Source organism: Phoenix dactylifera, unplaced genomic scaffold (genome assembly GCF_009389715.1).
Source record: "Phoenix dactylifera cultivar Barhee BC4 unplaced genomic scaffold, palm_55x_up_171113_PBpolish2nd_filt_p 000189F, whole genome shotgun sequence".
Classification (NCBI taxonomy): Eukaryota; Viridiplantae; Streptophyta; class Magnoliopsida; order Arecales; family Arecaceae; genus Phoenix; species Phoenix dactylifera.
In genome coordinates, this window is record NW_024067716.1 from 797,208 (window position 1) to 822,060 (window position 24,853).

Genomic DNA, 24,853 nt, shown 5'->3' on the forward strand with positions numbered 1-24,853 from the left:
AATATAAATAAAAAATTATGTTATCCATGACCATTTTTATGACCAACTAAACATCAAAAAGTACGTTTTCAACTACTCTCTCTCTCTCTCTCTCTCTCTCTATATATATATATATATATATTCACACGTCAGCTTCCCAAAAAAAAAAAATCCTCATGAGGTAAAAGTACTTCCCCCGGACCTGTACGATAGCCCGACATCCCCTACTCCCCAAAATAATCGTGGGATCCCTTCGCCTCTCCTCCCATCACCACCACCACCTACAAAGAAATGGGCGAAAGAGTGGAAGACGATGACTGGGCTCAGCGACTCACCATACTTCTCTCCCCCGATGCAATCCCCCAAACCCCCCTCCGCCGGCACAGCCCCGACGAGCCCCGCAACACCGCCTCCGCCACCAACAGCCCCTTCTTCGATATCGACGACAACACCACCAACAGCGATAATTCTAATTCCTCTCCTCCCCCTTCCCTCTTTGTGGATCCCCACCTCCCTCCCCCTCTCCCACCCCACCGCCGCCCCCACGGATCTTCGGACCGCCAGAATCCTCCCTCCTCCGTCTCCGGCGTCGCCGCCGGCCGGTCCCCTGCCGGAGCGCTCCGGGAGTTCGCCGGCAGGGGCGGCGGGATGGGGATCTTCCAGGTTCCCCCGCGGGCCGCGGTCCATCCTGGTCGCCCGCCTTCACTGGAGCTGAGGCCCCGCCCACTCCGCGAGACGCAGGTAGGTTCCTTCCTCCGGACCATCGCCTGTTCGGATTCCCAGCTCTGGGCTGGTCAGGAGTCCGGGGTCCGGTTCTGGAATCTCTCCGATGTGTTCGAGGGGTGGGGTACGGGTGTGGTCAAGAGAGGGGATGAGGAGAGTGCTCCTTTCTGGGAGTCGTGCCGCACGTCCCCCACGCTGTGCTTGGCTGTTGATGACGCCAGTGGGTTGGTTTGGAGTGGTCACAAGGATGGGAAGATTCGATCTTGGAGGATGGAGCAGCCGGCACCAAGGAATTCGCCGACGGGTAAAGGGGGGAATTTCAAGGAAGGGCTTTCCTGGCGAGCACACGACTCTCCTGTTCTCTCCATTGTCATCACTTCATATGGTAATTGCCATTCAAATCATCTATCTTTCAGCTTATTTCTGTATCATATGGCATGAATAACCCTTAGTTAGAACCAGAGAAATACTCATTTTTCAAAGTGAATGTGAGATGTAGCCAATATAAACAACTGGTGACTGAAGTGGCGGATGTGAAGCACAATGATACTTACTAAAATAGCCCATCGACAATATAACTCAGGTGCTTTGACCTAGATGTTCTATTACATTTCATTGTACTTTTGTTGAGGGATGACAAATACTTCAACAATTTTATTGCTGTCTAAGCTGTTCTGACATTAGGCTATATAAGTAGAAGATCAACTAGGACAACGTATATAACCATGTGAATTGGGCATCTTGATTTAGTTGCTTTGGCTTCTTAGCTATCAGGAAGGATCGAGGATGCAATACACAGGAACCATCTTATTTTGGCGCTATTTAGGTAATTTTGATGAATGTTCCTAAAGATTTCTTTAGAGGCTTTAAGGAAAGAGGATTCTCTTAAGGGCTTATTCTTTGGGGGGTGTGAGACTTACCTGGGAAATTACATTTTCCTGGATAAGTGTTACCTAGGCAATACTTAGACAGAAAAATAATAACCTATGTTCTTTTATGCATTGGAAAGTGACTCCGGAATTTGTTACCCATATTATCTTGTATTATGATTTTCCGGTTAAGTTGCTAAGATCTATCCATCTTTCTAATTATACCCTTTATGCTTCTAGGTCCATTTTGCACACTTATCATGTACTACCCATTTGTGATTGAAACCCAATTTTCTCATATCAAATCCTATATAGGTTTTTTTAGGAGGGGGGAGGCTAGATGATATAAGGGCATGACAAAATATTTAAAAATGCATTTAATTAAGCACGAGTAAAGGAAAAAAGGAACAAATTTGCTTGAATTCATCACCAACTAGCAAAATGAGAGGTTAAGGTTTATTAGTGTATTAGCATAATGAAGGGTATTTTAGGAACAAAAAATAGGGCCACTTTATCCGGCTAATGGGAAACGAACTTACCAATCTCCTACGTGGGTAAATGTTTCCACCTAATTCATGGGTAAATATTGCCCATGGGAAATTAACTTAGCAACCTCACTTTTTTAGCTAGAAAACATAGGTAAGTTGGTCAATAGAAAAGTTGATCAACTTTTTCATGATATTTTACCTCCAAAGAACGGAGCTTGAAAGGGGACCATCTCTCTCTTTTCCTTGCGATCATTGTCTGGGAAACATAAATTTCTCATGAGTTTTGTTGGGAGGCTGTTTGAGCTTCATAGCTCTCATTTGTAAGATGTCCCCCATTTTATTTATAATTCTTTGAAGATATTTGGCTTACCATGTATGATGTTGGTTTGCATGGCAAATAATATTATAACAGTACCTACAGAAGTTTTGGAGAACATAAAGGTAAGTATTATACAGATAAAGAAACTTGGTTGTTAATTTTGAGGATTAAATTATGACCTTGAAAAAGGAAATTTTCTCAAGAAATTACAAATAACAATGATGTAGAGGATTTGAAAGATATTAAGCAGTAAGGGCAAAGGAGTGAATAGGTAGGGCTAGGTATGCAACCTTTTTTCGATTTCCTTTTTGGTGCATAAGTCTTGGTTGGGCTCAAAACAAGGTTAAGATTTCTTAATGTTAGCAGGTTAAGAGATAAAGAAGTAGAGATATAATGAGAATAGTGTTTGAAGTAATTTAATGAAGATTCTGTTTTAGAAGCCTTTTCAAAAGAGCCTAATTAAAGAGATGCATGGTTTCCTTCACTGAATTTGAAAGGATGCAAAAGGGTAAGTGTAGGGTCTTGTTGATACCTGTTGAGGTATGGAAACACATAGTGAATGTTAGGTTAAGAACTTAAGATGGTTAACTGGCTTCTGTATTGAAATTTTAATAATAGGGAAACTAAATGATTGAAGGAGATATAATATTGTACCTTTCCATAGAACTAAATCTGATATACAAAACTTCTCAAACTTTCACTGAAGTAAATTTCTGAACTATGAACCGCTGCAAGAGATTGACAAGGTTCTCAACTGTAAAGGCAGTCCTAGTGGATGACCCATGGAGGGACCATGTAGAATATCTTGGCATGACTTGAAGTTAATATTATGTAAGGTTTTATAATTTATGTATAGATTTTAAATGAATTAACTCCGTGATGAGGAAGAAAAGGAGGACATGAAGAAGTTGATTGATAATAGCGATCTTATTAACCTACTAAGTGTAGACAAATTGACCCGAACTTCAGTTCATATGAATGATTAGAAAAGGGGTATTGGGAACCTGTGCCAGTTTTGAACCCAAATTGTACGATGCCAATATGGTTAGGAACGGACTGAAATGGTCAGTATCAACAAAATAGAAACTACTGGTACATACAGGTCTGTCCCATCCATTTTTATGCATCCCAACTGTTGGAACTGTAGCTCTATATCTTGGCCTAATGCTCTAAACCGTCATTTATTGTTGCTTAAATATGACCTATTCTTTTCAAAAGCAAGACTTATTGTCCATATTTTTATTACATTCATGCTCGACTCTTTTGCCCCGATACACTTTTTTTCAATCAAATTGATCATGCTGTTAAAGAATCACTTCAGCAATAAGTAAGTTTGTTCTGATGTGTAATTTTGTATTATCTAACTCATATTGACTATTAAATTTCTTGTATATTTGCATTATTATACTTCCTTAAGTGCTTTTTTAATCATGTCTTTTGGGTAGTTATTTTCTCCAAAGTACGGGTTCAGTTGTGTCTTATGTGGCTTCAAAGATTTAAAATTAGTAGTACAAATCAATCTAATTCATTTCATGCTGTATTTGTAAATTCCAGGGGAATTGTGGTCTGGTTCTGAAGGTGGAGTCATAAGAGCCTGGTCTTGGGAGGCCATTGAGAAATCCCTTTCTCTAACAATAGAAGAAGGGCATATGACTGCTTCGTTAGTTGAGAGGTCCTATGTTGATCTTAGAAGCCTGGTGACTGTTGGAGGGGTGTGTATATTGCCTAACATGGATGTCAGATATCTATTATCTGATAATTCTAGGTCAAAAGTATGGAGTGGTGGTTACCTCTCTTTTGCCCTGTGGTATAACTTCATGAACTTCTCTTTTTAATAATTACTTGAGACTAGTATCTTACAGGATGTAATTTGTTTACATCTTGTGGCACTGGATCAGTTTGGTTATTTTATATTGGCAGTAACTCCCCATCCTGGTTAATATCACAGGGATTCTCATACAAAGGAACTTCTGAAAGTTTTCAACATAGATGGTCAGGTTGAGACTAGGTTTGATACCTTGTCAGTGCATGATCTATATGAAGAACATGAGATGAAGATGAATTTTGTCACTATTTCAAAGAAGGAAAAACAACGAGGTCCTGTTAGCTTTTTCCAGCGTTCACGTAATGCCTTGATGGGAGCAGCTGATGTTGTTCGGAGAGTTGCAGTCAAGGGAGCATTTGGAGATGATAATCGAAGAACAGAAGCATTGACAATGACAGTGGATGGAATGATTTGGACTGGATGTGCAAATGGCTTGGTCGTGCAGTGGGATGGAGATGGCATTAGGTTACAAGAAGTTCGGCATCACTCTTCTTCTGTGCAGTGTCTTTGTACCTTTGGGATGCGATTGTGGGTGGGCTATGTAGATGGCACTGTCCAGGTGATGGATCTCGATGGATGTTTGCTGGGAAGATGGATAGCCCATAGCAGCCCAGTAATAAAGATGGCTGTTGGAGGTTCTTATATCTTTACATTGGCTAATCATGGTGGTATTCGTGGATGGAACCTGGCATCTCCAGGGCCTCTTGATGGTATCTTGCGATCAGTGCTAACCCATAAAGAGCCATTTTATACAAAAACAGAACATCTTAAAATTTTGGTGGGTACTTGGAATGTTGGGCAAGAAAAAGCATCTTGTGAATCACTTATATCTTGGCTGGGTGGTGCATCGTCAGAGGTTGGAGTGGTGGTTGTTGGGTTGCAAGAGGTGGAAATGGGTGCTGGTTTTCTTGCCATGGCTGTGGCAAAAGAAACTGTAAGATTGCTGCAACATTTTGCCTCTAAATTGTTGGTGCTCATTTTTGTTTTTTTCCTTTACATGTATGTATATATATGTACATGTATTTGTATATTGAATAATTATCTTCAGGTTTCCTGTGACATATACCTTGTTTTCCTAGACCTTACAATTTGAACACTAGACCCACTTATCACTGAAGCTATTTCTGGCTTATGCTGCAAGCACCTGAGCCATCTCAAATGGTTTTTACTACATTTGTTGTTGTCCATACATCCACCACAGATTTATTATTTTCCTGGCTCATATAATGCACATGTGCATTTTTTCCGACTCTTAAAAGATATATTTCCATTTTTTATATTTTATTTCCTTCCAGTCTATGAGCATCCTTGTATATCTTTTTAATTATTTTATATATTACAGTCTATATTTTCTTTAGTGAATATCTTCCTCTTGAATTATTAGCATTCTTGAATTCCATACTTGTTCTTAATGAAATTTGCACCCCATATCAGTCTTGATCTGATCTTTTGTAAGCTTATTATCAATATCTTCCTTTCCTAGTTCCAATTTAAAGTTCATGCTTCTCTTTATCTCATTAGCCAAGCTTATTTCTCCAAGTGGCCTGCACAAGTGGCCCTCTTCTTGAATATGGAATCTATAAGAAATTTTAACAGGCCACTAGTGAAGACATATTGCTATTCGGGACTCCAAGCACTTCATAAGTTATCTGTAGATCTTTGATTGCTGTTTCACACACGCCTCGGTGTCAATATATACTTTGAAATTTAAATCTTCCTCATCTCCTAAGATTGTGTATGTAGATACAAACTATATGTTTATTCAGATAAAATTAGAATGATTTTTGTATCAGTCTTTTTTGCAAGTACATCAATTTCATAAGCCTGTCAATCCATTATTACATGCAAGAAGCCAAACTTAAGTGTTGCATGAAGGTTTGCTGGTGGAGGATAATATTATATTAAACATTTGCTACCTAGTCTTTGTATAAGAAGCCATTTGAATATTATCATAATTCTATGTATTTCTCGGAGTTTACTATGCATTGTATCCCCAATTTTTTCTCCTTTCATCTTGCATTCTCGAATGTTTTAAATTCCATAATTTCCATTCCTTAACCAAAACGATCTTGATGGTTTCATTATTCTTTATTTTAACTGATTTCTTGTCATAATTTCTTAAGCCTTTTATCCTTACCATGTTTTTTCTATGTTTATAACTTATTCCATTTAGAAAAATTTGACATGGTCATGTCTCAGTATATTGCACTCATTATGGTATACAGTGCTGTGCTTGGTACATAAAAGCTACAATGAATAAATAGAAGACTAAACCAGTGTGCAAAAAATATTTTTTTGGGGGATCTACCTAAATCAAGCTGGGGAGGGGGTTAGGGTGGAGGGGCCTCTTGAGAGAGTGAGGTGTCTTTCTCTCCTCGGCATTGAATCCGGGACATCCAACTATAAGATTATAATATTTCTGTGTGTGTTGGTGGAGTGGGATGACTTAAATTCTTTCATGATCACAAGGCATAGACAATTAAATTATACCCTGAATTTAGATTATGTGATGGGACATCCAAACCAATGATCCACATCATTCATCATGATCTTAAAGCATTCATAGTGTCTATAACCAAAAGTATTATATGCTCTGAAGACTACTCATCTATGTATCAATTGTTCGTTACATGGAGTTACAAATAATTTTTCAATATTAGAATGAAAAATAAGTGTGGATTGGTTGTAAAGGACTATCTGAACAACTTGAATTTTGTTCCAATTTTTATTTCAGTATATGTAAAACTTGATGATAAAAGATATGGATCATTCACTTGGATGTTCTAGTATGTCTTTTTACATGCAGCATGCACGCAAGCATGTGCACATGCACCCATACATCTACCTACAGATGTTACCATGCATACAAGCATGCACACACACATTGCACACATGTGCACACACACATTGCACACACGTGCACACACAACATATGCACTAGCTGGCATGTGAGCACATGCATTGCACAAGGAAATATAAATGAATTTGCTTTTAAACATTTTCTTATACTAACGAGGAGCAGTAATGAAAGAAAAAGTGGGCAGAGGAGAGAAAAAAGCAGATAGGAAGAGAGAGACAGAGATCAAGAAAGAGAGTATGAGTATGGTGATTATACTGGACGGGAGTCTTATTGTTAAAAGGAAAGCAAGAGGCATGTTCTTATAGTTTTGCTCATGAAAATAATTTAGATATATTGAACTTTTGTTATCTTTCCAACATGGGAAGAAATGATACACCACCTTTTCTAACTTAGGCTGTGTGATTTTGATTCCCATGAATAATATTTAAATTTTTAACTAGGGACTTGATTTCCTTGCTATAGATTAAAGGGTTCAATTGGTTTTCTGAAGCATTTCAAATCTTTGGGTTCAAATAACCTATAATTTGCCAAGTTTTGTGGAAATCAAGTCTTGTTCTCTGTAAATTTATTATTTTGAATGTTTTTTGCTTTAGGTAGGACTTGAGGGAAGTGCAAATGGACAGTGGTGGTTGGATGCCATTGGTAAGATTTTAGGTGAAGGAAATTATTTCGAGCGTGTTGGTTCTAGGCAGCTGGCAGGACTACTTGTTGCAGTATGGTAAATCTATCAACAAAATGAAATGTGAACTTCATATGTTATTTCCTTAATATCATTTGCAAGTGTATTCTAGAGCATCCAGCTGTAATTACTTGCTTTTCTTTGTGCCTTTCATCCTCTTTATTTCTTGATTTATTTGTTTATATATTTATAACTTCTCGTAGGGCTAGAAAATATCTTCAGCCATATATTGGTGATGTTGATACTGCAGCAGTCCCATGTGGGTTTGGACGTGCAATTGGCAACAAGGTATTCATTTATTAAACCTATTCGTTAGCGTTTGAAACTATTGTTTTCTTTTTCTGTCTTTGGAATCTCAAGGAATGGAAGTGATGTTCGACTAATGAATTTTGATTTAAGCTTTCTCTTTTCCAGTATGAGAAAATAGGGAGAGAATTTAAACAGTTACAAGCTTCAAGGGGGTTCCATTCAATAAATATAGGCGAGCACTTACACTCATTTTTATTAAAAGAATATGTGCTGTATCTATTGTTTTTGGATTTCATAAACCACAGAGTATGAAAAGAGCAACTAGACTCAAAAACACGGTTTTGTTTGTCGCAACCTGAAAACTGGCTCTAACAAGTTCCGAGTATGACTGTATCTGTCAGTTAATGGCCTGAATGTCAATTAATCAAGAAATACTTGCAAATTTTTCCTTCAGTTCATTTATTCACAACAATAGTTGGCCATTAGATCATATGTAGCCAACTAATATGTCATCCAAATTGAAAAGTCACTAATATCTAAAACTTTCAAAGTTTTAGAGAGAGATAGAGAGCGAAGCACAACATCCAAACTCTAATCAGTTCTATCTGAATCGTTTTGCAAATTTCTTAGTTATAGATCAACTAGGGGCCTTGTTCCTACATCCTCTCCTATTCATAGATTGTTGATGATCTACAGGTGATAATTTTTCAAAGCACCCTATAGTTGCTCAAGTGAGAGACTAATTTTGTACCTTGCAACAATTGATGCCTATGTCCATAATCCATTATAGTATCACTGTGGCTGAAAGAAACCTATGAGAACCCAACGGCTTTGAAAGAAACCCTCTTAGTCCAAAGTAACAATATGAATAGGCTCTTCCAAACAAAAGCTTCTGAGGTTTCATGCTATTGCCTTTTGAATAGAGAAATGCTGACAAGTGCTTGAATAGTAGGAGGTGTCAGATTATTCTGAAATATTCCAATCAAAGATACTGAAGTGAGCCATTTGCTAAAAAAATGAATTTAACTTTTTTGAAAGGTATGCTTCTGTGTTTGATCTTCATTATATTCTGGCAATTAGTAAAATTGTTTCAGTGGAAGAAACAAATAATATTATATCTATATGCTTTCAAACGTGTTTTTAGCTGTGTGAACCATAAACTTACCTTGATCAACAATATAGGCCCTTCAATGAATCTAGAGCTCGAGGAATGCTGAGAAACATCTGCCTATGTAGTAGATATTCTTCAGTGTTAAAGACGTAGTTGTATGCTTAGACATTCATAGGGCAGCCTCAGAAGATTGATGATGTAAACTATATTTTGAATAATCATTGTTCAAGTAAAGTTTTTGATAATGTTATTATGTTAAATGGGGAAATTTTTTTGGTTTATAAAAGTTTCAACTTGAAAATAACCAGACAGAAGTTGGAAAGATGAAAATCCATTATGAAACTGCTAAATAGCACTTATGAATACATAGTTAAACATCTGATATGAATAACCTTGGGTGTAGCTTGATGAGCTTTACTAGAAAATTACAAAATCTGCCATTATTGAGTTTTTGTGGGTCAATTTTGGTGTGAATCCAAAAGTTTTATTAGCTGTAAGTTATTAATAATTGTCATTAGTTTGGCTTTTCACTTTCTCTTACCTCTGTCCGGTGAATGCAGAATGCTGGAATGAACTAGATATGGGAAATGCATGACGAAAATGCTTTTACACATGGGCTGAAACATATCAAAAAATTACTGAAACCCTGTCTCTTGAAATATCATTTCTTTTAAGGAAAGGAAATAAAAATTAAAGCCTACAGGCTGGAATTTTAGACCATGCCTAAAATGTTATAATCAGCGCATGGAACTATATTGTGAACCAAGTGATGAATTGAAATCAAAGTGAAGAGGAATCAAGTTAGGAACTAAGGTAGGATGCTGGTGGATGGGCTAAATATCTCAAAGTCGATTGTATGTCATGATTGGAAAACACTTCCATGTCTGAAAGCATAATTCCAAGATAATTACCAATAAATTCATACATTGGCAAGAAGTAAACAAATCAATGGGGGTACAAGGGCAAAATACATATCAAATTTAAGAAAAAGAGGAGACTAGATTAGTTTATTCTCCTCTAAATAGAGAAGGAAAGATATATAGACTGCAGTTTCTTCATTCTGATCTAATTTAGGAATGCAGAAAACTGCAAAATGATAGAGGTGATACAAGAGAAATATACTTGCGCCCCCGCCCCCCCCCCCCCCCCCCCCCCCCCCAACACACACACACCCTATTTGTTATGCAGTACAACAAATAATTTACCAATACAGATCGTTCAACTATAAACTTCTGCATCATATAGCCTTAGACACAAATTACTTTACTACATCTGAAAGTTATTGTGCTTCTGGAAGTTAGTTGATATTATTCTTTTTCATTAATGTATATTAAGATGAGCAAGTAGGCATAAGGAAATGAATATGCTGAAGGAAATTTGTTGCATTAGCAGTTTGTATTATTTTGAATCATTATCTGTTTATATGATAATCTAGTTTACTTACTATCTGTTCCTCAGCTTCTACACTTGGTTTGTCATATACGTTGTTTAACCTATCCTACTTTTATTAAAATAATAGCTTTAGATTGCTTTCAGTTTTCCTGATACACCATTACAAAAATCCTATTTATCCATTTGTTCTTTTGCTATTGGTTGTTGCCTATGTTTGTTGGAAGTTGTAAAACTTAATGTTGATTTTCCGGTGAAACTCTCAAGATCTTTTGTTGTTATTGTCACGCCCCCGGCTCGAGATCGCAAGCCAGGGGTCCGTGCCAACCGCTGCACACCCGTAGGAAACTCTTCCCACGAGCATGCAAGGCATCTTAACCAAATATCTCAAATATGTAACTAAAATAATTCAGCTAAAATAAATGCAATCTTATTCCATTGACTGACACAAATTATAAAGTCTCACAGTTCTAAATACGCAGCGGAATAATAAACTACTAGCATGTAAAACTTGGTTCTTTAAATAACAAAACCTTATAATGTCTAACAATAATCTAAGATAAAACATCAATTTAAATAAATCCTAATCTAAGATAACTTGTACCTCAGTTCTTCTAGCCGCTCTCCCATTATGTAAAATCCGAATCGAGCTAATTCTTTGGATCTGTAAAAACAGTAAGAAATCGTATAATGAGCTAGACAATCCACTAAGCAATAAATAACTTAACTAGACAATTCATATAATAACATAAAATATAAATACAAATTACGACGAATCAGCATAATGACATAATCAATTTCTTTTCAAACACAAATCCATTGAAATCCGTATCTTTCAAATATCCATATACATAATCATAAATTCAATAAAAAATAAATCACATTCAATTCAACAGCCTTTAACTACGACCACACTTGTACTCTGTGGCTAGGCTAGAAATAGAACCGTACTTATACCCTACGGAGTGGGCTAGAATACCGCATTTATATCCTACAGAGTGGGCCAGAATACCACACTTATACCCTGTGGTGGGGCCAAAATTGTCAATGCATAATCCCCAATTGGCAGGGTCCAGAATATAGTCGGGCTGAGAGTTCCAAATCTGATGCACATCAAAATTCTTTTGTAACATAATAGATATATCATAATCCGATCTAAATATGCATATATGATGTAAGAACAGTAAATATAACAATAGTCCGAAAAATACTATTCCAATTCACATATCTATTTTTCATTCAAATCATCATCCCGTAAAATTCATAAATCACATATAAATTCATTAATAATTTATTCGATGCAAAATAATATTATATAAATGAAGAATCTAGAAAAGATAATTCATTACTTACATTGAATGCGATCCACAATAAATCTAATTAATCTTACAAATTTCTCGCAGAACCTAATATCCAAAAATCATATTTTTCTTTTAAAATTTATCATAATATATATATAAAACTTAAATCTTAACATCCTTCTAGGGCCGATCCTGCAGAAGTGTCTAGCATCCCGGGTTGGGCTTCAGATTCGGGTTCATACCCGTAAACCACCCTCCTTCCTTTATTTTATTATTATTATTATTTCTTTCTTTCTTTCTTTTCTTTTCCTTTTTCTTTTCTTTTCTTTCCTTCTTTTTTCTTTTTCTTTTCTTTTCTTCTCTTCTTCTCCAGAAGCTTCTTCCGACTTCTTTCTTCCTTCCCCCCTTTCCTTCTTTCTTTTTCTTTCTTTCTCCCGTGAATGGAGGTCGGCGAGCTCGGGAGAGGCCAAGTCGAGGCCGGCAGCGCCTGTGGTGGCCGGCCCTCTCCATCTTCCTGCGGAGGAGTCATGCGCACGGGAGAAGAAGAAGAGCTCGTGGCGGTCGGCCTTCTCTTTCTTCCCTCTCTTCTTTCTTTCTTTCTTCCTTTCTTTCTTTTCAAATGGTTTAACAAAGAGGTGAAGCTAGGAACCTTACCTCAGCCCCGACGAAGATCCAGCGGCTTCTTTCTGGTGGCAAACGGAAGAAAAGGGTCACCCGTGTCGTGGCTTCTCGGCTCTCTCTCTTTCTCTCCCTCTTGGGCGGCTGCACGAGGAAGAAGATCGCCCAAGGAAGGAGGGGACTTGGGGTTTGCCGGCTCTTCTTCGGATGATCTCAAGGAGAGGAGGAAGACACCCTAAATCAAGGCATCTCGGCTTCTTCGGAGTGCCTCCCTCTCCTTCGCGGTGCGCCCTCACGTGCGATGCACGTGAGGCCGAATCTGGTGGCTGGGTCGGTCAAGTGGACCGGGCCCAATTTCAGGTTCTCACATCCTCTCCCTCTTAAAAGAAATTTCATCCACGAAATTTTCGTACATGTAGTTCAAGAGTAGAGAATACTTCTTTCAAATCAAGTCATAACACTCTTCAAATCAAAGTCGCCTTGTCTGACCAATGTCAAATAATGCCATTCACCACACTTCCTTTGCACACTCTGATTTAAACCTCAACATACCCATGTCAAGTTTAGATTTTTTTTTCTAGAATTACTTGCTTATTGGTACATTCATTATTATATCTTAATCCGTGTGAACACTTTCGAAATTTAAAAGTTCATATTCTTCTTTTGATAATTAATCAAAAAAATATTATATAACTATTTAATCTTTTCTAGCATCATAATGAGTTGTCTAACAAAGAGTAGTGGGCATGACTAAACAATAAATAGAAATAAATGTTGGGACTAGATTAATACCTGTCGTCAACACATCAGAAGCCCGTGCATCTTGCTGTGTAAGTGCAAATACTCTTCCTTGAGTCTTTGGCCCCTGGCTTCCTTCCATTACCTGAGTAGATCTATTCTCATTTCTTTGTGGGCAGTCTGCAATTTTATGACCTATCTTACCGCATCTAAAGCAGGCATTGGTGTTTCAATAGCAATCCTTGTCAGCATGAGCCTTACCACATCTGGAACATTTATTAATATTCATCTACTTAGGGTTGTCACTCGTTGATTTCTTGTTTGAACTCTCGGTGTTTTCATTGCTTTGCCTTTGAAATTCATTTGACCTGTTCCTCTTCTTTTGATTTTTTTCCCTTTCCAACCATTCATTATTAACTTTTCTTTCAATTATTAAGCCTTATTTACCACAGCTGCATAGGTAGTCAATTTATAAGGTATGACTTGTCTTCTAATTTCAGTCTTTAGTCCTATCTCAAATTTATGCGCTCGATCTAGGTCATCCTAGACTAACTTTGGAACAAATTTGGCTAATTCGGTAAATTTAGCTTTGTATTCTGCAACAGTCATATTCCTTTGCTTTAGATGAATAAACTCTTGCTCTTTTTGCATCCTTACACTCCGAGGAAAATACTTATCATAAAATGCTCCTTGAAATCTTTCCCAAGTGAGTGGCTCCCTATCTTGCTCATATTTATGTTCCAACATCCGCCACCAGTTGAATGCCTCACCTTGCATCATGTATGATGCATAAAGAATCTTTTCATCATTCTGGCATCTCTGAACGGCAAGTGCTTTCTTCATCTTTGTAAGCCAATTGTCAGCTTCCAAAGGCTCCGTTGTCCCCTTGAAGGTTGGAGGAGCCAGCTTCTTGAACTCAGCTATATTACTACGCTGCTCGTACTGCTTTCCTCGTCCTGCATGGTGCAATGACGTTTGTTGTTGTTGAACCTGTTGCTGTTGCACCTGTTGTTGCATCTGGATCATATCAACTAAAGTCCGCATAACCTGGCCCAAGTCCGGTTCTTGTTGTCCTGTCTGAGTATCACTAGCAGAATTGACGACTCTCTCTTGTTGAGGGGTGTTACTAACTTGTTGGGGTGTGCTGCCATTTTGCGGATTTGATGCCTTATTAGTAGCTTTAAAAGTAGTCTTTCTCATCCAACGTGGAGGCATCCTGACCTATATCTATCAGATAACAGCATGCCAATAATAAGCTTACCAGTTAATTACAAGTATATAGGATGGTTGTTACAATTATCACAAACTAACGTCCCAATGTCCCTAGTGTCTACCTACCTACACTCATGTCATGCTAGATTTTCTTTTAGAATTTATCTATTCATACTCTGATACCACTTAAGTTGTCACGCCCCCGGCCCGAGATCGCGAGCCGGGGGTCCGTGCCAACCGCCGCACACCCGTAGGAAACTCTCCCCATGAGCATGCAAGGCATCTTAACCAAATATCTCAAATATGTAATTAAAATAATTAAGCTAAAATAAATGCAATCTATTCCATTGACTGACACAAATTATAAAGTCTCACAGTTCTAAATACACAGCGGAACAATAAACTACTAGCATGTAAAACTTGGTTCTTTAAATAACAAAACCTTACAATGTCTAACAATAGTCTAAGATAAAACATCAATTTAAATAAATCCTAATCTAAGATAACTTGTGCCTCAGTTCTTCTAGTCGCTCTCCCATTATGTAAAATCCGGATCGAGCTAACTCTTCGGATCTGTAAAAATAGTAAAAAATCGTATAATAAGTTAGATAGCCCAGTAAGTAATAAATAATTTAACTAGATAATTCATATAATAACATAAAATATAAATATAAATTATGACGAATCAGCATAATGACATAATTAATTTCTTTTCAAAAACAAATCTATTGAAATCCGTATCTTTCAAATATCCATATACATAATCATAAGTCCAATTCGAAACAAACCACATTCAACTCAACAGCCTTTAACTACCGCCACACTTATATCCTATGGCTAGGCCAGAAACATGACCACGCTTATACCCTGCGGAGTGGGCCAGAATACCGCATTTATACCCTACGGAGTGGGCTAGAATATCACACTTATACCTTGTGGTGGCGCCAGAATTGCCAATGCATAACCCCCAATTGGCAGGGTCCAGAACATAGTCAGGCTGAGAGTTCCAAATCTGATGCACATCAAAATTCTTTTGTAACATAATAGATATATCATAATCCAATCTAAATATGCATATACAATGTAAGAACAGTAAATATAACAATAGTCCGAAAAATACTATTCCAATTTATATATCTATTTTTCATTCAAATCATCATCCCATAAAATTCATAAATCACATATAAATTCAATACCGATGAAGATCCGGCGGCTTTTTTCCGGTGGCAAGCGGAAGAAAAGGGTCACCCATGCCGTGGCTTCTCGGCTCTCTCTCTTTCTCTCCCTCTTGGTCGGCTGCACGAGGAAGAAGATCGCCCAAGGAAGGAGGGGACTTGGGGTCTGCCGGCTCTTCTTCGGATTATCTCAAGGAGAGGAGGAAGACACCCTAAATCAAGGCATCCTGGCTTCTTCGGAGTGCCTCCCTCTCCTTCGCGGTGCGCCGAATTTGGTGGCTGGGCCGGTCAAGTGGACCAGGCCCAGTTCCAGGTTCTCACAGTTATACTGTAAGCATTGTACTTGATTGTTCAGAAGCTCTTGGGTACTCTATACGTTGTATTCTATATCATGGGTAACTGGACATGCTTGAACAGAATCCTTTTCCAAGTTCTTAGTTTATTTGATAGTCCATTGATTAAATAACAAGATATATTGATGAATGATTTTCTGCAGGGAGCTGTAGGTTTAAGGATGAGAATCTATGATAGGAAAATGTGCTTTGTGAATTGCCATTTTGCTGCTCATATGGAGGCAGTTAACCGGCGGAATGATGATTTTGATCATGTTTTCCGAACAATGAATTTTGACCGCCCTTTCATTGCAAATCATGTTGCTGCAGGTTTTGTACTGACCCTGCTTTCCTCTTAGATTTTTCCGGGCTAATCGCACACTCCAAATGAGTTTTGTCAATTGGCAATCATGGCCATAAAATATGGTCATAAATTGACATGCATGTTTCCACCTGCCGAAATTCCAGGATTTTTGGATTCATCTAACATCTTGACGTTAATACTTTTTATGCAGATGGGGTTTCTGCTGTTCAATTGCCTCGAGGATCAAATGTATGTAAATGATGCAGTTGGATTGTAACTCTTATCTTCAGATTAGTATTTTCTGTGGAATTTTTAAGGTTGTAAGAAAAGCTATGATGTGGCTGTGGCAGACCCCAGGTGATGGAAAACCTGAACTATCAGATGCAGACATGGCCATATTTTTTGGTGATTTCAACTATCGGCTCCAGGGTATCACATATGATGAAACAATGGACTTAATTTCTCGAAGTTGCTTTGACTGGCTTAGAGAAAGGGATCAGCTCCAAGCAGAAATGAGAGCAGGTAGAGTCTTTCAAGGGTTGCGTGAAGGAGAAATCAAATTCCCTCCAACATACAAATTTGAAAGACTCCAAGCAGGTCTATCTGGTATTAAAAGATATACAATTAAAATGTCTGAAATTTATGGATGGAGCATGTATTAGTTTACTAGGATGAAAAATCAACTGCACATATATTTATGATGTAAGGCCTCTATTGACTTTTTAATCCTAGACAATTATGAACCATCTGTGTGTATGATGGTACTGCTGTCATCAATATTCTTCTTTTTCACAGAATTTGAATAACAAAATTGAAGCTAAAGCATCATGATTGTTTTGTAGCATATGATTCCAGTGAGAAGAAACGCATTCCTGCCTGGTGTGACAGAATACTATATCGTGACAGCCATTCTGTTTCAGGGGCTCAATGCTCACTAGAAAGTCCTGTGGTTTCTTCAATCTCCCTGTAAGTTGTGTTGGTAGAGATGTATATTGAAACACTACTTTAAGAGCCTGACCTAACACCTTTGCTTTATCAGATATGATTCTTGCATGGATGTGACAGATAGTGATCACAAACCAGTCAGGTGCATATTCAATGTTGATATTGCATGTGTAGATGAATTGTCAAGGAGGCAAGAGTTTGGAGATATAATTGCTTCAAATGAGAGAGTCAAGTGTTTGCTTGAAGAAATTCAGTATGTTCCAGAAACTGTTTTTAACACTTACAACATAATCCTACAAAACCAAGACACCTCCATGTTGAGAATAACTAATAAATGCAAGAGGGACAAAGCTATGTTTGGAATTACATGCGAAGGTCATTCCATTGTCAAGGATGATGGACAGATATCTAAGCTTCGCACAAGAGCTTCCTTTGGATTTCCTAGCTGGCTGAAGGTAATTTTACATATATTTTGGACTTTTCGGTTAATGTCGTGATAAAGTTTCAGAGGATACAAACTTGCACACACGAATACATACAAAGATATAGATATAAATAGAGATATAAGATCAAAGTTTGCCTTCTTGGTACTGGATCCTACATTAGTACCGTCCTATTACATTATTGGTATGCGATATGATACGTGAGATTCGGCGTACTGAATATCAGCACGGTAAGGTTCGGTGTACCGAGTGTCAGTGCGGTAAGGTTCGGCGTACCAAGTGTCGGTGCAGTAAGGTTCGTTATACCGAGTGTCGATGTGGTATGGTACAACATACTCGTTCGGTATCGGTATGATACAGTACCGATCGATACGGCAAACCTTGTATAAGATATATATAATTTGGTTATAACCTACATAACTCCCTATAGTTGAAGTACACTGAGGCACATCTAGCATTGGATCCACACCATTCGTCACAATCTCCAACATACTAAAATTTCTAAATACAAAACTTTAGATTTTTTGGTAGCTTATTCTCTATGCATTAGGTAATCACTAAATAATTAGCTTTTTCAAAAGAACTTGACAAGTTAATAGTGCGGGCATATGCTCGAGAACTCTTCATGCCGCTTAAATTTTGATTCCTAATTTTCGTTTTCTTTTTTTTCTTTTTGAGACTGGGAGGGCCTAAGCAGCACCTTCTATGGTACATCGACCCACCACTCAAGGGCCGAACCCAATTAGCATTGAACACTTGTTTCCTTGCTTAAGTGGCAAGGGGTGATACCATTTCAGCTGTTGCTTGGTGGTGGTCCACATGCGTTTTGAGATGATGAATGCAATGACTAGTGTTGGTCATCAACTTGGATTGCCTACTATACATTTTGTCACGGAGTAGAGCCTAGTTAGTTATGCCCTGGGACAGCAATCTATATGGATCGTCTATGTGTTTATGTATCTTATCGCGTGCTTGTACATGTCACAAGAGGTTAACAAAGATAAGCATAACAACTAGGGTTTACAGAATCGTTTCGAATCGGGAGGTTCCAGTTGTACCGGGCCGTCCCAGCAAGAGATCGGGACGGTTTCAACAACGGAAACGAAACCTGTCGCTGGAGAAGGAAAGAGAGAAAAAAGAGAGCGAGTGGGGGAGAAAGGAAGAGGGAGAGGAAGGAAGGGAGAGGGAGGTGCAAGCTGGTCGGCAGAGGGCCGGCGAGTTGCGCAGAGGCTGCCGAGCCGCGTGGAGGCTCCTCCGGGCTCTGCGGCCGGACCCCTATGTCGAACGCTTGCCGATTTTACTTAAAAGTTGCAAAAATTAAAAAAACGGTCGGACCTCTGTTTCGAAGGAGCAGGGGACCCGACTGTGAAGCCCTCCTCCGCCTTCTCTACCTGGGTCACCAGCCTCCACCGGCCTCCGCTGGCTCTCCCCTCTCTCCCTTTTCTCTCTCTTTTCCTCTCTCCCATTCGCCCTCTCCTTTGCCTCCTCTACTGTGTCGGTACAGACTTAGCATGGCACGACGCGGGCCCATACCTACCCATGCCGTCGGAAAATCGGTTTGGGACCTAGTATCGGCACTTCAGACACTGATAACAACAAATCAAAATGTATTGTATAACTAGTGGAGAAGGGTAGATGCAAAGGTGGTTGGAGTGAAGGTGCTGCAGATACAATAAGGAAAGATGTATAGTAAGATGGTTTCTGAAGATGTGGTTTTCTACACTTGTGGGAATTAGGCCATAGAGTTTTTTCATCATGGCAAAAAAGTAATTCCAAGGTTAGAGAAGGCAAGCCATAGTTAAGAAAAATTTGTGGGTGAGAAGCTGGAGGGAGAAAACTAAAGTTCGCCGTCTCGGTACCGGACCCTATATCGGTAACATCCTATTGGAGTGTCGGTACGTGGTATGTTACACTCGGTACAGTACAGTACCGATCGGTATGGCTAATCTTGGAGAAAATCATGTTTCTTTTGAAAAAGAAAGAGTGGGATCTTTCAAGAATGGGGCATGATATCTATTGGTGGAATAACAATTGGTGACAATTCTAGTCCTATTAGCATTTGATAAGGGTTGAGATTAAGGTCGGCGGAACCGTTCCGAACCGAGTGGTTCTGCATGTTCTGAGCTGTACTGGTGGCTCACCGATACGATTTTGGTTGTAGAAATGAGATGCGTGCTGAAGCGGGAGGAGAAGGAAAGAGAGAGCGAGGGGGAGGGAGGGAGAGCGAGAGGGAGAGGTGGTGAATGTTGGCGGAGGGCCGCGGGGGGCTGGCCCCTTGCAGTCTCCACTGGCCCCCCGCGGCCCTCCGCTGGCATCCGCCAGCCTCTCTCCTCTCCCCCTTCTCTCTCTCTCTCTTCCTATTTCCCACGGTATCTTGCCTTGGTTGGTATAGGCCTGGTACGATCCGTATTGACTCGAGCCGCTGCAGAACCGATACAGTGCCCAATATCGGTTCTTCCAACCTTGGTTGAGATTGTTGTGAAGAAAATAATTGAAAAAAGAGATCATGAAAGATGATATGAGTATTGTTGGATAAATAGCAGCATGACTAATTAAACTATGAAATGATAGCAAGCTGGATGCTACATGCAGAACATTGGTAATATGTGGCTGGAAGATGGTGAAATCACTTTGGACAACTGACAAGCTGATGAGAATTGGAAGCAGCACACCATCACCTAGCTGAATGTTGATATGTCGCTTAATTAGCATAGGAGCAACTGAGCATTTGTTCAGTGTTCTATGCCAAAATCAATTGTGTACTTCAAGGTTAGGGGATATAAGTAACACTAGGCGATGAGGAAGTAAAACAGAATGATAGTTTGAGCTCAAAACAATTCTTCTTAACTGACCAAATAGGATTCAATCACTCCAATCATGATCATGTCTTCCACACAAGAATAATGGGACCATGAGCCAGGTTGTGGACAGGCATAGTCACACTATATATGGAACCTGTTGCCAAAGGCATGATTGAAATTCTTAGTTCAGGCTGAGGGCCTGACTGCAAACTGTAGATTGGGGAACAATGATAACAAAATTCCAACGGATGCGAATGGTAAGATTTGACCTCCTTAAGGTCTTTATGAAGAAATCAGTCGGGATGTCTGCATGGTTCAGAAGGCACTGACTGACATTGGACAAGCTGGGTCATTTTGACAACTAGACTAAATGCCTCTCTCAATTAATATATCAACAGGGTAATGCTACATTCTACTGATTGAGCACTTCCTTGGATGGCCTATAAACCTAATTTGTAGGATACTTGTTTCCTTAAATGTTTATGAAACATTTTTTCTTTTGCACATGGCTCGCTTTGGATATGCTTTTAGAGTTTACGGAAATTAAAATTAGAAGACTATTCGACTAGGGAAAAAAATCCATCTTTTCCTCTTACTTTTTCTCTATTCCTCAAGTGAAACAAAAGGAACATATCTTTGCCTTTTCCTTCTTTACCCATGTTGATGTTGCTGAGCCAAATTCTTCCTGGAAATCTTCAGGCGGCCATGGTCATCATAGAGTTATCCTTCATGCATGATTATGTAGACTGCTTGCTTCGAAACTAAGACATCCCGCCTCTCACCTCCATCCAATGGAAGGATAATGCTTCTTGTTCACTCGAGAAATTATTTCCTTGTCCAGCCTTTAGTTTTGATGCTTTGCAATTTTGTATTTGGATTACTCCCAGTAGATATGGTTCAGGGGGGTTCTGTCATGGCAAAGCCAACCATAGTGGTGGCCTTGGCAATGACCTGCTTGCCTTCATGGAGAAGCCCAGGTAAGTATGGTAATGGATGGCAGAGATCATTTGGTCCTAATTGAGCTATATCAGGCAAGCCTTGTCAGAGATTTATTTGATGAAGAAAGAGCATTTTAATGTTTTCTTTCCTAGTCTCAGTTCTGCACCTTGATGAGGTTGTTTGGTGTTCTCGTAGAGGGTTGGGTGGTGGAATAGGGACAACATATTGTTAGTCCATCATTCAGGGTATTGGATTGGAGTTCTAAGTGACTGAGAAAACCTGTGAAATGAATTTTAAAGTATCCATATGGGTAGAAATGTAGAAGTGAAACAATGAAAGAGTTTTAAGACGAAAACCATGATGTGGATTTGACATAGCTAATAATGTATATTGCTTAGTGGTTTTGGAAGCAGTCATCAACTTAGAATTGTTCTAACAGGTAAAACCGTAAAAGTGAAGAGAAGTGTAATGGGAGGCCCATGAACAGTGATAAAAAACACAATGATATGAAAATATGGATCAATATATTTGATAAATATCTGAATAACCTACAAAACCTTGTGACTCAATTATATGGCTAAGGATATTGGAAAAAAAAAGATTATGAAGGAAACAACTAATTTCTTGCAAATATGTCCATGACATTCTATCTTATGCCTTTTCTATGTCTGCTTTGATCATCTTTAAGGTATTTCTTCTCAATGCCTTTTCCATGGAATAAATAATTTCTTGGGGAACCATGATGTTTTCAGTTTGGTATAAAGGCCCCTTCCTCTGCTGAATTAGACTTGGTATAAGCACGTTCAATCTGTTGACTAAGATTTTTGTCACTATTTTGTATAAGGTATTACATAAACTTATTGGTTCGTAATCCTTGACCTCCTTGGGACAGCCCTTTTTTGGGAGCAAAGTGATATAAGTTGCTTTCCAATCCCTTGGCATTTGACAAGAAATAAAGAACTCCTTCACTGCAGCCTCTAATCCCGTTTGATGATCGACCAAAGAACTTTGTACAACGGAGGTTGAAAACCATTTGGACTAGGAGCTTTGTCTGAAGATAATTGAGCTACTGCTTCCTCTATTTCTTTTTCCGTAATCTTTTTAATAAGGAGGAGATTTTGCTTCCTCGTCACATTGCATTGGATAGTGGGGAGTTCAACATGAGTACTGTTACTCTGCAAATTCCACTGATGTTGGAAGTAGTTTTGGACTATAGCTCTAATTTCGGAATCCTTCTCAGTTGTGGTACCATGCTCATGTATGAGTTTATGAATTCTATTCCTTCTCCTTAGAATGGTAGTTTTGTGAAAGGAGGATGTGTTAGCATCTCCGTCCTTAAGCCATTTGATTCGAGATTTTTGTTGCTAGAGGATTACTTGAAGCCTTAAAGCCTAGTCATATTCTCTGATTTTATTAAGCAGTGCTGATTATATCTGAGAATTCATCCTTCCATGATCAATATCCTTCTCTTGAAGCCACTTAATTTGCTGTTCCAGTCTTTCAGTTTTCTGAATTGCCAATATAGTTGTCGTTCCACTTCAATATAGCCTTCTTCGTGCTTTGGAGCATATTGCTAACCCTGACTCCATGTGATACATTGCCATTAAAGTGCCATGCCGTTCTCACAATCTCCTGAACCCCACCAACAAGAGAACCAAAACTTCTCAAATCTAAATGGTGTACCAAACACTTATATTTTCCTTTAAAAATGTACTTTGTGATTTTAAAGCAAAAGGTAGCACTTTTGCTTTAAAATCACAGAAGTATTTTTCATAAGCAAACTGCGCTCCATATAATTCTTATTAAATTGTTTCAGCTTGACTATACTTCTTGCATTAGCATTGCTACTACCAACTAATCAGCTATATTAGAGGAGTTCAGCTCTTCTTGTGAGAGCAAAGTCGGATGTAATAAATCACTAAATGTATTGCATGGGAAATGGAAAAATTTAGGAGGGTTTTGAGGATGAGACATGTGGTCGAGTTTTCAACTGATTCTTAATGCCGGACTCCTTGTTGAAGAGGTGGATGCTGCTGATAAGTATCTATGTTTTGCTTCACTACCAGGCTTTGACAAAAAAGATTAAATAACAACCTGAGAACCAGTGTTGTAGTTCCTATAAGGGAGGTGTAAATATTGGGTTGAAAAAAATGATGTTAAAGATGGGTGAAAGGGGAGTTCTAGTTCGTAGAAGTCAGTAATTTCTTGAATAGTACTCAAAATGATAATTCAGGTGAAGGAATATGCAGGCATAATTGTGGTTTGTCGGGCAGCTCGTGTTTGGGAAATGGGGAGTTTTCTTTCTTTCTTGTTTTTCCTTTCATCTGGGTTTTTGTTTATTTTGGATTTTGTGGTCTTAGTATTGTGTCTAGCTAGATGGTATGTGTTCCAAATTGGTCTCTCCACCTGCTGCTTGGTCCATGGTGGCCAACAAGATGGTCTGTTGGGATGTTCTTTTCTATCCCATTTCCCATTCGACTGTCTTTCTTTTTTTCTGAAAAAAAGAGAATTACATATTTAGTCCTTGTATACACATTACATACCATGCATCCCTAGGGTATGGATTTTTAAATTACATGTAAAATTGGGCCCTGGCATGCAGGTTTTTGTGATTCTGGTAATAAAAAAGCTGCAACTAAAGGTCGAAGTGGAAGAGTATATAGAAATATCTATTTTCCTGCTTATATGAAGATTATCTTGAAACATGGCCCTTGCACAGAACACATAATTGAGCTACGAAAGTGCATGGATTTTGTGCAGAAATCTTAGACATCTTTTAGTTTCTGTTTTTCCCATGGAGACTAACGGTGAATTTGTTATTATGCTGTGCAGATTACTCCAACAGCTGGTATAATCAAGCCTGGTCATATGATTGATGTATCTTTGCACCATGAGGATCTTGATACCCTAGAGTATGTTGACGGAATCCCACGGAATAGGTGGCATGAAGATACAGGAGGCAAGGTAGCAATATTGATGGTAAACATCAGAGGCAGTTGCTCAGTTAAGAGCAGAAGTTACCGTGCCCAAGTACGTCACATCTCTTCCACTACCTCATTCAATGAATCAAGAGGCACATCAAAACAGATTCAATCAAACCCTCAAAGACCTGATTTCGCCAATTCCAGTGGGTCCTCGAATGTAGTAGACTTGCTGCTGTAGAGATAAATATACGAAAGCAAGGATCTGAGACCCCTTCTCAAAGGACATTCAATTTCTTATCCCTTTTTTCTTGTTTGTACATAAACCCATCAGAGTCAGAGCCCAAATTTCTCATCCTTTAAGGGGGAAAGGAATTAATATAGAAATCTTCCAATCACTTCACCCATGCTCTCCCTCTGTCTCTCTCTTTTTTTGTTTTTTAATTCATTGTGGCAATATATTTCAAACAATTTGTTTTGTTTACTTTGGTCATATAGCAGCATGTCTGTAAGAGGGTCTTTGTGCTCCTGTAATGCTATGTTTTCTCTATCCATTTACAATTGTTTGTTCAGAGGCAACTATGTTAGACATGTTTCCTTAATAAATGTACAAGTTATTCTGTTGATTTGTAA

At 38.7% G+C, this 24,853-nt stretch overlaps 1 protein-coding gene across 3 annotated transcripts; it reads left to right on the top strand.

Annotated features, from left to right (window-relative positions):
- Positions 1 to 185: 185 nt before the first annotated feature.
- On the top strand, positions 186 to 24,853 carry LOC103722592 (type I inositol polyphosphate 5-phosphatase 13-like). Of its 3 annotated transcripts, none has more exons than XM_008813196.4 (11): positions 186 to 1,087; positions 3,933 to 4,185; positions 4,327 to 5,137; positions 7,657 to 7,781; positions 7,946 to 8,030; positions 16,032 to 16,197; positions 16,383 to 16,420; positions 16,522 to 16,777; positions 17,014 to 17,137; positions 17,211 to 17,571; positions 24,132 to 24,853. In XM_008813196.4, exons 1-11 carry the CDS (start codon positions 271 to 273, stop codon positions 24,459 to 24,461), a joined length of 3,366 nt encoding a protein of 1,121 aa, XP_008811418.2. In that variant the 5' UTR covers positions 186 to 270; the 3' UTR covers positions 24,462 to 24,853. The 3 variants fall into 3 exon arrangements, with proteins under 3 accessions (XP_008811418.2, XP_038973119.1, XP_038973120.1); XM_039117191.1 differs by having other exon boundaries at positions 16,522 to 16,768; XM_039117192.1 differs by having other exon boundaries at positions 16,522 to 16,693.